The 16,123-nt window shown below is 44.3% G+C and overlaps 1 protein-coding gene across 3 annotated transcripts; it reads right to left on the reverse strand.

The window, feature by feature from the left end:
• Positions 1 to 21: 21 nt before the first annotated feature.
• Positions 22 to 15,983, reverse strand: LOC115201568 (phosphatidylinositol 4-kinase type 2-alpha). 3 transcript variants are annotated; one of them, XM_029765327.1, is made up of 10 exons: positions 15,400 to 15,983; positions 14,050 to 14,615; positions 10,764 to 10,964; positions 10,468 to 10,599; positions 6,235 to 6,388; positions 6,040 to 6,101; positions 5,570 to 5,669; positions 3,723 to 3,856; positions 3,479 to 3,538; positions 22 to 2,134 (listed from the first exon to the last, which is right to left on the reverse strand). In XM_029765327.1, exons 2-10 carry the CDS (start codon positions 14,371 to 14,373, stop codon positions 1,973 to 1,975), a joined length of 1,329 nt encoding a protein of 442 aa, XP_029621187.1. In that variant the 5' UTR covers positions 14,374 to 14,615; positions 15,400 to 15,983; the 3' UTR covers positions 22 to 1,972. The 3 variants fall into 3 exon arrangements, with proteins under 3 accessions (XP_029621187.1, XP_029621188.1, XP_029621186.1); XM_029765328.1 differs by lacking the exon at positions 15,400 to 15,983 and having other exon boundaries at positions 10,764 to 10,961; positions 14,050 to 15,144; XM_029765326.1 differs by lacking the exon at positions 15,400 to 15,983 and having other exon boundaries at positions 14,050 to 15,144.
• Positions 15,984 to 16,123: the final 140 nt, after the last annotated feature.

Consider the following 16,123-nt stretch of genomic DNA (forward strand, 5'->3'; position numbering starts at 1 on the left):
GAAAAGTACAAGAAACCTTGATAATGGAATAGTACAATTCTTTATGCATTTCATTCTTTAATACATTACATACAGTACAAATCATATCAGTGGAGGCTGCGGAGGGGAGGACAGCTCATAATGGCTAGAACGGAGTAAATGAAATGGCAAACACATGGAAACCATGTATTTGATACCATTCCACCCATTTCGCTCCATCCATTACCACAAGCCCCTCCCCAATTAAGGTGCCACCAACCTCCTGTGCATTGTCAATACAATACATCAGTAGAACAGTTTGGTTACTACAGCAGGAAATGTACATTTAAATAAACAAGATGTGAGGAAACGGGCAATGTGCGTTTCTGAGACAGAGTACATTGCAGTCGTCCCATAGGTGGCGCCACAGGGCTGCCATCACATGCAGATGCCCATAACACAACAGGCACTGTTACCTGGTTTATGTTCAGTAGGCACTAAATGGACAAAAAGTGTCCAAAATGGAGTGAAATCAGAAGGTACCATCTGGCCTTGTCCAAAAAGACATGCTTATTTTTGTTTTCTGTGGCAAAACATTTTCCCACGGTGTGCCCTAATGAACATGGCCCAGTTCAATCTGCAGTACAAACTTCAATCCCAGTATGAGTAGTTAGTACCACCTGTAACATGGCCCTTCTGTCATAGCCTGGTTAACCCATATTTAACACTGCACTCATGAAGTGAAACAATGGTGAGTGCTGCGTTCATTCTGGTTTAACCAGGCTACTTCAGTCAGGCTCAGTGGAGGCTGCTGAGGGGAAGACAGCTTATAATAATGGCTGGAATGGAGTAAATGGAACGGCATCAAACACATGGAAACATTTTATTTAATACCATTCCGCTCCAGCCATTACCACCAGCCCGTCCTCCCCAATTAAGGTGCCACCAACCTCCTGTGGTCAGGCTCTTGTGGGTCAAAGGAAGACACTCATTCAAATAAGGCCCAATATGCTGAATGTCTGACCACAGCATACATGCATACATACTACCATAGGATTGCAAAATTACGGTAACTTTCACAACATTCCTAGGTTTTCTGGTTGGAAGATTCCTGGAATCAGAAGGGTAAAAGCAGGAAATCTGTAATTTTCCAACCAGGATTTCTGAAAAACCTAGGAACTTTGAGAAAGTTACTGGAATGTTGCAACCCTAACAGACCATAAAGATTATAGCTACAAATATCAGGACACTTGACTTCTTCTCTGCTTGCTAGCTACAAGCCATACTGTTCATGGTAATGTCATGCTTCAGTGGCCATAAGAGATGCTAGAAGGCTGTAACTTGGTAAGGAAAGTGACCAGTTGGGGCTAAAATGTTTAGGTAAAAAGATATTCTGTGCACTTGAATTTGATTGGACTACCATATGTTGACATTTTGTAACGATAGAAAAAAATACTTAGCATTCTCCTTCAGTGACTGGTTACAATAAATACAACCATCAATTGGCAATGGGAACCTAACCTCTGCCACAGTGGGAGCCTTTCAAAGTTGTGGGTCTTTATAATCATCTCTTTCAGCCAACTACCAGTGCAGGGCTACCCAACTGTCTTCACATACCATTCTTTACCCCTTTATATTTATTTTAAAAGATCATTTGTAAGATACATTCGTTCTGAATTTTGACACTACTCTCTCTCTCATGTCTGTAGTTACAGCACAACTGTGTCTGATGGGTTCCAGGGAAGGTATACACATATCTGGCTTCCTATTGGCTTTGAGCAGGGAAGAGCTTTATTTGCTGATGAAACTGAAGTAAGGCAGATGTTTTCGAACGTTGCGCTTCTTCCTCCTCTCCAGTCTCTCAATCTGGTCCATTCTTCCTCCCTACTCTTCCCTCTTCATCTGTTTCGCTTCTCACCATCCTCTCTTTCTGCTCCAGTGCTATACAGTCTTCCTCCATCTCGAGTCTCTCCTCACTCCCCCTCTTACCTCCTCTTCTACTTGGCATCCTCCTCTACCACCAGGTAAAGAAGGGTTTCCTGCTCTGGAAGCTCTGTGTGTAGGACTCACTATTGGCTCTCTGTGGTGCTCTGGCTGTCTCCACTATGACTGGGGGCATCTGGACCAGTTGTAGGGGGGTCTTACGCTCCTTCAGGGCCTGGCTCAGGTTCAAGATCTGGTGGTAGACATATGGAGCTTCAGCATAGTTTAACACAAACAGATGGAAGCAAGCACACATATATATAAGATCTGGTGACAAACAGAGCTTCAGCACAGGTTTACACAAACTGATGGAAGCAAACACACATAAACATTTACATAATGAAGATCTGGTGACAGAAACACAGCTTCAGCATCACACACTTAGTGTAACAGGCAAAACGTCAGTACAGAGAAAGTGGAGTCGCCACTCAACCGCTCAGACAAGAGATGTATGTGGCAGGGTCTACAGACAATCACGGACTACAAAAGGATAACCAGCCACGTCGCAGACACCGACGTCTTGCTCCCGGACAAGCTAAACACTTTCTTTGCCCGCTTTGAGGATAACACAGTGCCACAGACGCGGCCCGCTACCAAGGACTGTGGGCTCTCCTTCTCCGTGGCCGACATGAGTAAGACTTAAGCGTGTTAACCCTCACAAGGCTATCGGCCCAGACGGCATCCCTAGCCGTGTCCTCAGAGCATGTGTAGACCAGCTGGATGGAGTGTTTATGGACATATTCAATCTCTCCCTATCCCAGTCTACTGTCCCCACATGCTTCAAGATGTCCACCATTGTTCCTGTACCTAAGAAAGCTAAGGAAACTGAACTAAATGACTATTGCCCTGTAGCACTCACTTCTCATCATGAAGTGCTTTGAGAGGCTATTTAAGGATCATATCACATCTACCTGACACCCTAGACCCACTGTAATTTGCATACCGCCCCAATAGATCCACAGACGATGCAATCACCATCGCACTACACACTGCCCTAACCCATCTGGACAAGAGGAATACCTATGTAAGAATGCTGTTCACTGACTATAGCTCCGTAGTGATCTCCATAGTGATCTCAAGGCCATCAGACTGTTAAATAGCCATCACTTGCTGACTGCCACCCGGTTACTCAACCCTGCACCTTAGAGGCTGCTGCCCTATGTACATAGACATGGAATCACTGGTAACTTTAATAATGGAACACTGGTCACTTTAATAATGTTTAAATACTGTTTTACTCATTTCATATATATATACTGTATTCTATTCTGCTGTATTTTAGTCAATGCCACTCCGACACTGCTCGTCCTAATATTTATATATTCCTTAATTCCATTCTTTTACTTTTAGATGTGTGTATTGTTATGAATTGTTAGATATTACTGCACTGTTGGAGCTAGGAACACAAGCATTTCGCTACACCCACAATAACATCTGCTGAATATGTGTATGTGACCAACACGATTTAATTTGAGTAGGAGGACAATGACAAATACTGACACTGTTCAGATGTCCAGGTATTCCCCCACCAACTCACCTGTCCTCTCATCACAGCTATCTGTTTGTGGAACTGTCTTCTGTCAAAGCCTGGATCCTTCTGTAGAGAACACAGGACAAGATGTTACTTTAATAACGTTGGCATGAGGATGACAGAATGGAGTAGAGTAGAACTTTGTTGTGACATCAAGGCCATGAAAACCCAGGTTAAGTTTGTGCTGTCCATAAGAGCTGGCAGAAATACAAACCTATCTGGGGACAGGCAAATTAAACCCCCTGCTAACCTTAAAGAGTTGGTAGAGGTCTTCCTCCAGGTCTTTGATGAAGGTGGGGTCGGTCAGTTTTGGCAGAACCAGGTCCCTAATCTCCTCAGAGAAAGGAACCTTAGCCTGAGATAACCACGCCCAGTAGAATGGATCTACAGAGAGGAGGAATGAAGTAGTGTGAGTTCCTCTCATACAGTTGAAATCAGAAGTTTACATACACCTTAGCCAAACGCATTTAAACTTTTTTTTTTTAAACAATTCCTGACATTTAATCCTAGTAAAAATTCCCTGTCTTAGGTCAGTTAGGATCACCACTTTATTTTAAGAATGTGAAATGTCAGAATAATAGTAGAGTAGAATGATTTATTTCAGCTTTTATTTCTTTCATCACATTCCCAGTGGGTCAGAAGTTTACATGCACTCAAATAGTATTTAGTAGCGTCGCCTTAAAATTGTTGAACTTGGGTCAAGCATTTTGTGTAGCCTTCCACAAGCTTCCCACAATAAATTGGGTGAATTTTGGCCTATTCCTCCTGACAGAGCTAGAGTAACTCAGTCAGGTTTGTAGGCCTCCTTGCTCGCACACGCTTTTTCAGTTCTGCCCACACATTCTCTATGGGATTGAGGTCAGGCCTTTGTGATGGCCACTCCAATACCTTGACTTTGTTGTCCTTAAGCCATTTTGCCACAACTTTGGAAGTATGCTTGGGGTCATTATCTATTTGGAAGACCATTTTGCGACCAAGCTTCAATCTTCCTGACTGATGTCTTGAGATGTTGCTTCAATATATCCACATAATTTTCCTACCTCATGATGCCATCTATTTTATGAAGTGCACCAGTCCCTCCTGCAAAGCACCCCCACAACATGATGCTGCCACCCCAGTTGCTGCACGGTTGGGATGGTGTTTTTCGGCTTGCAAGCCTCCCCCTTTTTCTTCCAAACATAACGATGGTCATTATGGCCAAACAGTTCCATTTTTGTTTCATCAGACCAGAGAACATTTCTCCAAAAAGTATGATCTTTGTCCCCATGTGCAGTTGCAAACCGTAGTCTGGCTTTTTATGGTGGTTTTGGAGCAGTGGCTTCTTCCTTGCTGAGCGGCCTTTCAGGTTATGTCGATATAGGACTCATTTTACTGTGGATATAGATACTTTTGTACCTGTTTCCTCCAGCATCTTCACAAGGTCCTTTGCTGTTGTTCTGGGATTGATTTGCACTTTTCGCACCAAAGTACGTTCATCTCTAGGAGACAGAACGCATCTCCTTCCTGAGCGGTATGACGGCTGCATGGTCCCATGGTGTTTATACTTGCATACTATTGTTTGTACAGATGAACATGGTACCTTCAGGCGTTTGGAAATTGCTCCCAAGGATGAACCAGACTTGGAGGTCTACACTTTTTCTGAGGTCTTGGCTGATTTCTTTTGATTTTCTCATGATGTCAAGCAAAGAGGCACCGAGTTTGAAGGTAAGCCTTGAAATACATCCACAGGTACACCTCCAATTAACTCAAATGTTGTCAATTAGCCTATCAGAAGCTTCTAAAGCCATGTCATCATTTTCTGGAATTTTCCAAGCTGTTTAAATGCACAGTCAACTTAGTGCATGTAAACTTCTGACCCACTGGAATTGTGATACAGTGAATTATAAGTGAAATAATCTGTCTATAAACAATTGTTGGAAAAATTACTCCTGTCATGCACAAAGTAGATGTCCTAACCGACTTGCCAAAACTATAGTTTGCTACAAGAAATTTGTGGAGTGGTTGAAAAACGAGTTTTAATGACCTAAGTGTATGTAAACTTCCGACTTCAACACACACGCATACCAACACACACGTATGTGTGTGAGAGACACTCACAGGCTCTCCAGGAGTCAGGGTGTTTGATTGGGAAGGCAAGACCATTGTCTATGGCTGCCAGTCTGATAATGGGCTCTTTTACCACCACCCAGTCTGTCTCCTACACACACACACACACACACACACACACACACACACACACACACACACACACACACACACACACAGGGAGAGAGCGACAATAAGAATGTGACATTCCAGTTTCACACTTTCTTTAATAACTCCTATAAAACTAATGCTACAAGTCAAAATCTTACGTTTACATTTTAGTCATTTAGCAGACGCTCTTATCCAGAGCGACTTACAGTAGTGAATACATACATTTCATTTTCATTTCATGCATTTATTTTTTTTTGTACTGGCCCCCCGTGGGAATCGAACCCACAACCCTGGCGTTGCAAACACCATGCTCTACCAACTGAGCCACAGTTGGTAGAGCAATACAAATTGTATTTTGTAAGTCTACTCACCCAGTTCCTTTCTGTGTCCATTGGACAGTCGTATTTTAACAGCCAGTTGTCATTCCCCCGATCTGCAAGCATCAACACGGCATCAAGCTACAATGCATCTAATTCAGTTATTCATCCTCCCTTCCACACACACATATACCGGTGTTCCTGACGATGAAATACAGAAACACTAGCTTCTCTGTTTCTTGCACACACCTGTGTTCCTGATTATATAGTCGAGGACCACCAGTCTCTCGAACTGAAGCTGCAGCTGCCGATTGGTGTTCTCTGGAAGAGGCTCTGCCTCAAACCGCTTTAGCCAATAGTCTGCGTCTTCGTAGCCCTCCACAAACAACTGGAATGATCCCACCTGAGCCATGGAGGAAAATGGATTATTATAAGGCAAAGGCTCATACATGCTGATAGGAAGTTCTACATTATTATACCTGCAGGCTTTAAAAAGGGGCAATCCGCAGTAGCTACATCCATTTTTGGACTTATAAAGGAATGATACACATTGATTCTTGAAGAATATAACTTACAGTGCCTTGCAAAAGTATTCATCCCCTTGGAGTTTTTCCTATTTTGTTGCATTACAACCTGTAATTTAAATTAATTTTTATTTGGATTTCATGTAATATACATAAACTAAATAGTCCAAATTGGTGAAGTGACATGAAAAAAAAATGACTTGTTTCAAAAAACTCGATAAAATCAAAAACTGAAAGGTTGTGCTTGCATATGTATTCACCCCCTTTGCTATGAAGCCCCTAAATAAGATCTGGTGCAACCAATTTCCTTCAGAAGTCACACAATTAGTTAAATAAAGTCCACCTGTGTGCAATCTAAGTGTCACATGATCTCAGTATATATATATATATATATACACACATACATACATACATACATACATACACATATATACATACATATATATACACACACACACACACACACACACACACCTGTTCTGAAAGGCCCCAGAGTCTGCAACACCACTAAGCAAGCGGCACCATGAAGACCAAGGAGCTCTCCAAACAGGGCAGGGACAAAGTTGTGGAGAAGTACAAATCAGGGTTGGGTTATAAAAAAATATCAGAAACTTTTAACATCCCACAGAGCACCATTAAATCCATTATAAAAAAAATGGAAGTGATATGGCACCACAACAAACCTGCCAAAACAGGGCCGCCCACCAAAACTCATGGACCAGGCAAGGAGGGCATTAATCAGAGAGGCAACAAAGAGACCAAAGATAACCCTGAAGGAGCTGCAAGCTCCACAGCTGAGATTGGATTATCTGTCCATAGGATCATTTTAAGCCATACACTCCACAGAGCTGGCAAGAAAAAAGCCATTGCTTCAAAAAAATAAGCAAACATGTTTGGTATTTGCCAAAAGGCATGTGGGAGACTCCCCAAACATATGGACGAAGGTACTCTGGTCAGACGAGACTAAAATTGAGCTTTTTGGCCATCAAGGAAAACACTATGTCTGGCGCAAACCCAACACCTCTCATCACCCTGAGAAAACCATCCCTACAGTGAAGCATGGTGGTGGTAGCATCATGCTGTGGGGATGTTTTTCCGTCGGCAGGGACTGGGAAACTGGTCAGAATTGAAGGAATGATGGATGTCGCCAAATACAGGGAAATTCTTGAGGGAAACCTGTTTCAGTCTTCCAGAGATTTGAGACTGGGACGGAGGTTCACCTTCCAGCAGGACAATGACCCTAAGCATACTGCTAAAGCAACACTCGAGTGGTTTAAGGGGAAACATTTAAATGTCTTGGAATGGCCTAGTCAAAGCCCAGACCTCAATCCATTGAGAATCTGTGGTATGACTTAAAGATTGCAGGACACCAGCGGAACCCATCCAACTTGAAGGAGCTGGAGCAGTTTTTCCTTGGATAATGGGCAAACATCCTAGTGGTTAGATGTGCCAAGCTTACAGAGACATACCTCAAGAGACTTGCAGCTGTAATAGCTGCAAAAGGTGGCTTTACAAAGTATTGACTTTGGGGGGGTGAATAGTTATGCAAGCTCAAGTTCTATCTTTTTGTCTTCTTTCATGTTTGTTTCACAATAAAAAATATTTTGCATCTTCAAAGTGGTAGGCATGTTGTGTAAATCAAAATGATACAAACCCCCCAAAAATAAATAAATTCCAGGTTGTAAGGCAACAAAATAGGAAAAAATGGCAAGGGGGTGAATACTTTCGCCTCCTGCGCTTAGTTCAACTGTTGTACCCCATCAGAACCTAAAATATACTGCTCAAAAAAATAAAGGGAACACTTAAACAACACAATGTAACTCCAAGTCAATCACACTTCTGTGAAATCAAACTGTCCACTTAGGAAGCAACACTGATTGACAATACATTTCACATGCTGTTGTGCAAATGGAATAGACAACAGGTGGAAATTATAGGCAGTAAGCAAGACACCCCCAATAAAGGAGTGGTTCTGCAGGTGGAGACCACAGACCACTTCTCAGTTCCTATGCTTCCTGGCTGATGTTTTGGTCACTTTTGAATGCTGGCAGTGCTTTCACTCTAGTGGTAGCATGAGACGGAGTCTACAACCCACACAAGTGGCTCAGGTAGTGCAGCTCATCAATGCGAGCTGTGGCAAGAAGGGTTGCTGTGTCTGTCAGCGTAGTGTCCAGAGCATGGAGGCGCTACCAGGAGACAGGCCAGTACATCAGGAGACGTGGAGGAGGCCGTAGGAGGGCAACAACCCAGCAGCAGGACTGCTACCTCCGCCTTTGTGCAAGGAGGAGCAGGAGAAGCACTGCCAGAGCCCTGCAAAATGACCTCCAGCAGGCCACAAATGTGCATGTGTCTGCTCAAACGGTCAGAAACAGACTCCATGAGGGTGGTATGAGGGCCCGACGTCCACAGGTGGGGGTTGTGCTTACAGCCCAACACCGTGCAGGACGTTTGGCATTTGCCAGAGAACACCAAGATTGGCAAATTCGCCACTGGCACCCTGTGCTCTTCACAGATGAAAGCAGGTTCACACTGAGCACATGTGACAGACGTGACAGTCTGGAGACGCTGTGGAGAACGTTCTGCTGCCTGCAACATCCTCCAGCATGACCGGTTTGGCGGTGGGTCAGTCATGGTGTGGGGTGGCATTTCTTTGGGGGGCCGCACAGCCCTCCATGTGCTCGCCAGAGGTAGCCTGACTGCCATTAGGTACCGAGATGAGATCCTCAGACCCCTTGTGAGACCATATGCTGGTGCGGTTGGCCCTGGGTTCCTCCTATTGCAAGACAATGCTAGACCTCATGTGGCTGGAGTGTGTCAGCAGTTCCTGCAAGAGGAAGGCATTGATGCTATGGACTGGCCCGCCCGTTCCCCAGACCTGAATCCAATTGAGCACATCTGGGACATCATGTCTCGCTCCATCCACCAACGCCACGTTGCACCACAGACTGTCCAGGAGTTGGCGGATGCTTTTGTCCAGGTCTGGGAGGGGATCCCTCAGGAGACCATCCGCCACCTCATCAGGAGCATGCCCAGGCGTTGTAGGAAGGTCATACAGGCACGTGGAGGCCACACACACTACTGAGCCTCATTTTGACTTGTTTTAAGGACATTACATCAAAGTTGGATCAGCCTGTAGTGTGGTTTTCCACTTTAATTTTGAGTGTGACTCCAAATCCAGACCTCCATGGGTTGATAAATTGGATTTCCATTGATTATTTTTGTGTGATTTTGTTGTCAGCACATTCAACAATGTAAAGAAAAAAGTATTTAATAAGATTATTTCATTCATTCAGATCTAGGATGTGTTATTTTAGTGTTCCCTTTATTTTTTTTGAGCAGTGTATAAGCTTGTTTTACCCCATGTTTGTAAACATTGTAAACGTAAATGTTAGCCTCAACATGCTTACAACTATAATGTTGATATCTCAGATGGTCGGTCTTTACATCAATAGCTCAGAGTATGCATTTTAGAGTGGTTACATTGAGTCAGGCCTGATCCCTCAGCTTTTTAACAAAACTGAGGCAGGGTACCCGCTTTGTTATTGTTTCAATAGTAAGTTGCCCCTTTAAGGGTTACCATATTATTTACTTTAGGGCAGTGTTCTTCAACTGTAGTCCTGGGGATTGCAGGCTTTGGTTCTAACCCAGCATTAACATACCTGATTCAATTCATCAACTGCTCCTCAAGCCCTTGATTGGTTGAATTAGTCAACAACGCTACATGTGGCATGTATGACACATTAAGTGTTGGCTAAAGCAGAGACAGAAGCACCATAACAGCATTGTGTTCCCTGTTGCAAAACATTTCTAAACATTGTACAAAATCTGTGTTTCTTGTTGGACAAGTTCAGATAATGCCTCACTGTTTCAAGCGGTTTTAGATTGCTTTCTCCCATTTCATGCCGAATGAACACTGCCCAGTTGTAGGTTCTGAACCCCAGGCGGCAGTTGAACCTACCTTAGGAGGGAGGCCTATTCTGTTGAAGCGCTGTCCAACTTTGGGAACTTTCTCCAGAGCTAGCCTCTTTCCCCGAGACTTGACTCTGTCTATAGCAGTGTAATTAAACGTATCACTGGCCAGGTACACCACCTAGAGAAGAGAGAGGCGAGAGAGAGAGCGAGATAGTGATGAACGAGAGAGAAAGATCATTTATTGTTCATACCCTATGTGTGTATGTGTGTGTGTGTGTGTGTGTGTGTATGACTGACAGCGTGTGCGTCAATGCATGCATGTCTGCCTGTAACCCCCCCTACCTTGGTCTGGGGCACAATATTGAGCTGTAGTTTCTGGTCCACCAGACTGGCCCCGGCCTCAGACAGATGGCCCTGGTTCAGGACCAGACAGTCCCGTCCGAAGCAACAGGGACAACACAGCTTCTGGAGCCACTTGGTCCACTTTGGGTTCAGCTGACCGTACGGCTCCTCGTTCTTAGGCTTGAACACACCGATGACCTTCTACAGACAGACAGGGGATTATTATTGGTACTTGTTACACTCTACTAATATTCTTTACCCATAGTAAGAGACAGAGTGGTAATGTCAGAGGAAGTGACATAACACAACATTTGCCAATCAAAGAGGGTGATTCATGGTGCAGCAGAACCTGCAGGATGGGGCTAACAAGCTGGAATTGGAATAGTTTTGCAAGCCATTAAAGTCAATCGGATTAACTTGAGTTTCCTCACATGATCGACTGTGGAGGGAGCCACACAGGAGGCTAAGCACAGAGACTGAGGCTAGCTTTGTAGTCTATGGGCACGTTCCAGGTCGTCTTTAATACAGTCTCGCTGACTGTGCCAGAAGATCATATCTCACAACACCTGGAGAAGTGTTAAACATCTCTGGACCTACATTGATGTGGCTTAGCTCACAGAACAGGACCGCTGAAGTGCGTAGCACAGAAAAATTGTTGTCCTTGGTTGCAACACTCACTACCGTGTTCCAAACTGGCTCTGGAAGCAACATCAGCACAATAATTGTTCGTCTGGAGCTTCATGAAATGGGTTTCCATGGCCGAGCTGCCGCACACAAGCCTAAGTTCACCAAGCGCAATGCCAAGCGTCGGCTGGAGTGGTGTAAAGCTCGCCGCCATTGGACTCTGGAGTGGTGGAAATGTGTTGGCTGAATCACGTGATGAAGTGATGAATCCTGCTTCACCATCTGGAAGTCCGACAAACAAATCTGGGTCTGGCGGATGCCAGGAGAACGCTGCCTGCCCAAATACAGTGCCAACTGTATAGTTTGGAGGAGGAGGAATAATGGTTTGGGATAGGCCCCTTAGTTCCAGTGAAGGGAGATCTTAAAGCTACAGCATACAATGACATTCTAGACTATTCTGCACTTCAAACTTTGTGGCAACAGTTTGGGGAAGGCCCTTTCCTGTTTCAGCATGACAATGCCCCCGTGCACAAAGTGAGACCCATACAAAGATGGTTTGTCGAGATCGGTGGAAGAACTTGACTGGCCTGCACAGAGCCCGGACCTGAATGGGAGCAGGTCCCTGCAGCAATGTTCCAACATCTAGTGAAAAGCATTCCCAGAAGAGTGGAGGCTATTATAGCAGCAAAGTGGGGACAAACTCCATAGCGGTAGGTAACCTAGTGGTTAGAGCGTTGGGCCAGTAACCGAAAGGTTGTTTGATCAAATCCCAGCACTGACAAGGTAAAAATCTGTCGTTCTGCCCCTGAACAAGGCAGTTAACCCACTGTCCCTAAGCCGTCATTGTAAATAAGAATATGTTCTTAACTGACTTGCCTAGTTAAATAAAAGGTTCAATTTATAATAATTAATGCCCATGATTTTGGAATTAGATGTTTGACGGTGTCCACATAGTTTTGGTCATGTAGTGCATGTGCCATGAGTGGGATCTGAACCCTGGTCTCCCGCTTTTTTAAACACCCTTTGTATTCAAGTAATCCATATAACTCAGTCTTATGCAGCAGCACCAGCACATGATTTTGCTTACACTGTCTGTCTGCTCTGGCAAGCTGCTGTTGCTGATTCTAGCTCTGACAGTGTAGTGATGTCATCATGTTCTGTATTGACTTCCACCAGCTGCAGCATCTCTCTGCAGTGTTGCTTTTTGGGTGATGTGACAGTTGAGGTGAGCAATTTACACATGATGGTTTCTAGCCATAGTAGACCTTGCTGTATAGTAGATATGGGATGTAGTTCAACCATGCCAGGCTGGGGCTGTGACCTGGATGTCGGCCAGGGATCTGAACCCTGGTCTATTGGTCAAAACCAGCGTCTTTACTATTAGACCAAGAGAAAATTCTCTCTTGGGCCGAGGGTGACCAAGATTTGTAAAGTCGCTAGCAGGGAGGACTACCTCATGAAATTGTGAGTCCAACTCACCTCTGCTACATATGCACGGCACGACAACAGTAAAGATGCCCTGGAACGCAGCCTATGCAACCCTGTAAGTTTATATCTGTTGCCTTTAATAGCCACTGGTCCATAGGAGAGTAACAGAAATGTGTTTGTGTTGAATTGAGAGAGAGAGAGAGAGAGGCAGGCTAGGGAACGGAAATGGAGTATCCATCTTCTTCAGAAAGTGTGAGGATGCTGATTACTCGTCCTACCTCTGGGAGAAAATGGAGAGCTGGTCTACAGCAGATCACATTAACATGTGAAAAAAGCAGAATACTCTCTCCCAGCCTGCCTTATATAATAGGCCTCCTGTATGAGTGTCTCAACCTTTTCTATACAGGGACGTCAGCACATTTGCTTAGGCCTGAGAACTGATAGTGACAGCTAATCTTTGAAAGATTGTGCACTGTGCACCACACTGGTTTTAATAGAAGTTGCCCCAAGGCATGTCTAGGATCTTACAGTGTCCTTATCCTTAGATCAAGGTCTGGGGGCAACTTCTTTCTATTTCATGCGTCACACCACCATGGGGCTGGCAGCCCACAGAGGTTTTTCCCACCCTGACTGCCACTGTGCCAATGACACTGGGCTCTGTGATGATGCCAGGTCACAGCCCCAGCCTGGCATGGTTGAACTACATCCCATATCTACTATACAGCAAGGTCTACTATGGCTAGAAACCATCATGTGTAAATTGCTCACCTCAACTGTCACATCACCCAAAAAGCAACACTGCAGAGAGATGCTGCAGCTGGTGGAAGTCAATACAGAACATGATGACATCACTACACTGTCAGAGCTAGAATCAGCAACAGCAGCTTGCCAGAGCAGACAGACAGTGTAAGCAAAATCATGTGCTGGTGCTGCTGCATAAGACTGAGCTATAAGGCTTACTTGAAAACAAAGGGCGTTTAAAAAAAAATGACAGATTGCATCCTCTCCCCATCAGTCTCCCTGCCTGCCTGTCTGTCTGTCAGTCAGTCCGTCAGTCCGTCAGTCTGTACATCCATCCGTCAGTCAGTCAGTCAGTCTGTCTGTGTACATTTTTCTCTATAAAGACTAGCAGTCCTAGCTAGAAGAAGCTTGTCTGTTTTAATGTTACAGATGACATGTAACATTAAAAAGTCATTTAAAAAGCTAGTTGCGGGACGAAGCTAGTCCGTCTCACCCCTTGAGAGTCTTTCACGAAGTAACTACCACTAGATCCTTGGCAGATGATCTCTGGAAAGATCTCTTCTTCTATGGCTTGTTCTGCTTTCCTCACGATCTCCCGAAACTCCGGGTCGTCTGGAAACTCATTCCTGTGTGGATCCCGCGGAGAGTTTCCTCTGTCCCTGACCAACAGCGGCTGTCTCTCCCGGCTGCGTCCAGGGCTCCCCGCCGACACTCGCACTACAGAACCCGGAGTTCTTGGACCGGTGGCTTCGCTCTGGCAGTAGTTGTAATCTATGGAGTCCTGGAGAGGAGAGACGAGGGGACTCGTTTCGTCCATTTCAGCGTGGGATTTCGGGTATTACAGCGGCCGGTAAATGGCCAGATAGGAGCCAGGATGAGGGAATCAGACGAGGTGTTGTTTCGATGCTGTTGATTCCAAGCTTTCAAACAAAACATGACCGTCATCTTCTGCATAAAGACCCACCCACTCGGAATAGAGACTTGCAATTGGCGTTTCCTCTGCCCAGCCTCCTCGTGGTACCGCCCGTTTCTGAGGGAACGCTTGTTGTGTGGTGAAATCTGTGAAATAAAATATGCATAACGTAATCGATGATTCTGATCACCCCACTGATCAAATGAATGTGATAAATCAGGCAATATTGGGCGCTGGTAGTTAAAATTACTTCTCAAGTGTTCTATCATAACATTTACAATTCTTCATCACTTTCAGTCAAAATTCAGTGGTTGCATTCGATTCCACTGAAATGTGGTAGTAGTCACGTTGTAGTAGAGCAACCTGGTCTCAGAGCATTTCATATTATTCTGTATGTAAATCCGGGAGAGTCAATTTCTTATGGTATGTAATCATTTGTGGATGTCCATCACCCATTTGGGATGATATGTTACAAAAAGGCATATGAGATATCTTTGTTGCAGGTGCATGGTAGCAGTTAAATAGGATGAGAAAAAAGCAGAAACCTGCACACTGCTCTTGCTAGTATCACTGAGCTGTATTAAGTTTTACATAACTGTAATCTACAATTTCTATAAGTTTGTAACCAGCTATTATAAACTGGTTACCAACTTAATTAGAGCAGTGAAAAGAAATGTTTTGTCATACCTATGGTATAAGTTGGTAACCAGTTTATGATAGCAATAAGGCACCTCGGGGGGTTGTGATATATGGCAGATATACCACGGCTAAGGACTGTCCAGGCACTCCGTGTTGCGTCATACTAAGAACAGTCCCTAGCCGTGCCATTGAAACAAGCACATAAAGGCGTCATAAAGGTCATGTTAATTGACTGATATTAACTCAGAACAAAATGTAGGCATATATTTCCTTACGCTGTGTTAAACAGACCTTATTTTCGGCGTTTCTCTCAAAACCACATTCTTTCCCCATTAATTTCCCCGATAATGGCTAAATGAACCAGCGGTAACTAATATCCAACCTACAACGAGGGGGTTCGATTAATCTCGACCGGGCGCCCGTAAAAGCGTGTTTTGCATTCGGTTAGGAATCGGGCTTCCTCCTGGGCATAAACCGGCTGCCCCGCTCAAAACAAAAGTGACGTAATTAATCACGTGTAGTAGGCTAATTAGTAGGGTTCTGTGTTTTCCATAAAAAGTGATTGCTTTTGATAAAAATGCTTTACCTGCCGTCCCAATGAAAAATAGTTAGAAAATTCAAACATTTATTTTATGGAAACGAGATGCTGTATGCTGCTTGTTGACAAAATGACCAAGCGGCGCAGATTTGAGAAGGGCGCTCCTCCCTTCCGCTTTAGCCGATGACGTGAGTGGTTTTTGCGCGGTTCAACCCGGGCCAGTGTAAAATAACTCCCTCAGTGTTCCCTATGAAGGTCATAAAAACCATATTGGAGGTAATGGGGCTTTATTGGCATGGGAAACATATGTTAACATTGCCAAAGCAAGTGAGGTAGATAATATACAAAAGTGAAATAAACAATAAAAATGAACAGTAAACATTACACTCACAGAAGTTCCAAAAGAATAAAGACATTACAAATGTCATGTATATATACAGTGTTGTAACGATGTAGAAATTGTCCTCTATTTCATTG

This window comes from Salmo trutta, chromosome 10 (genome assembly GCF_901001165.1).
Source record: "Salmo trutta chromosome 10, fSalTru1.1, whole genome shotgun sequence".
Lineage (NCBI taxonomy): Eukaryota > Metazoa > Chordata > Actinopteri > Salmoniformes > Salmonidae > Salmo > Salmo trutta.

Excerpts from the sequence above, each read along its gene's own strand:
- LOC115201568 (XM_029765327.1), bottom strand. The coding sequence starts at position 14,373 with ATGGACGAAACGAGTCCCCTCGTCTCTCCTCTCCAGGACTCCATAGAT. Across the intron at positions 10,965-14,049 it reads TCGTGAAAGACTCTCAAGGG|AAGGTCATCGGTGTGTTCAA; the intron begins GTGAGACGGACT and ends GTCTGTCTGTAG. Across the intron at positions 3,539-3,722 it reads ACCTCTACCAACTCTTTAAG|AAGGATCCAGGCTTTGACAG; the intron begins GTTAGCAGGGGG and ends TGTTCTCTACAG.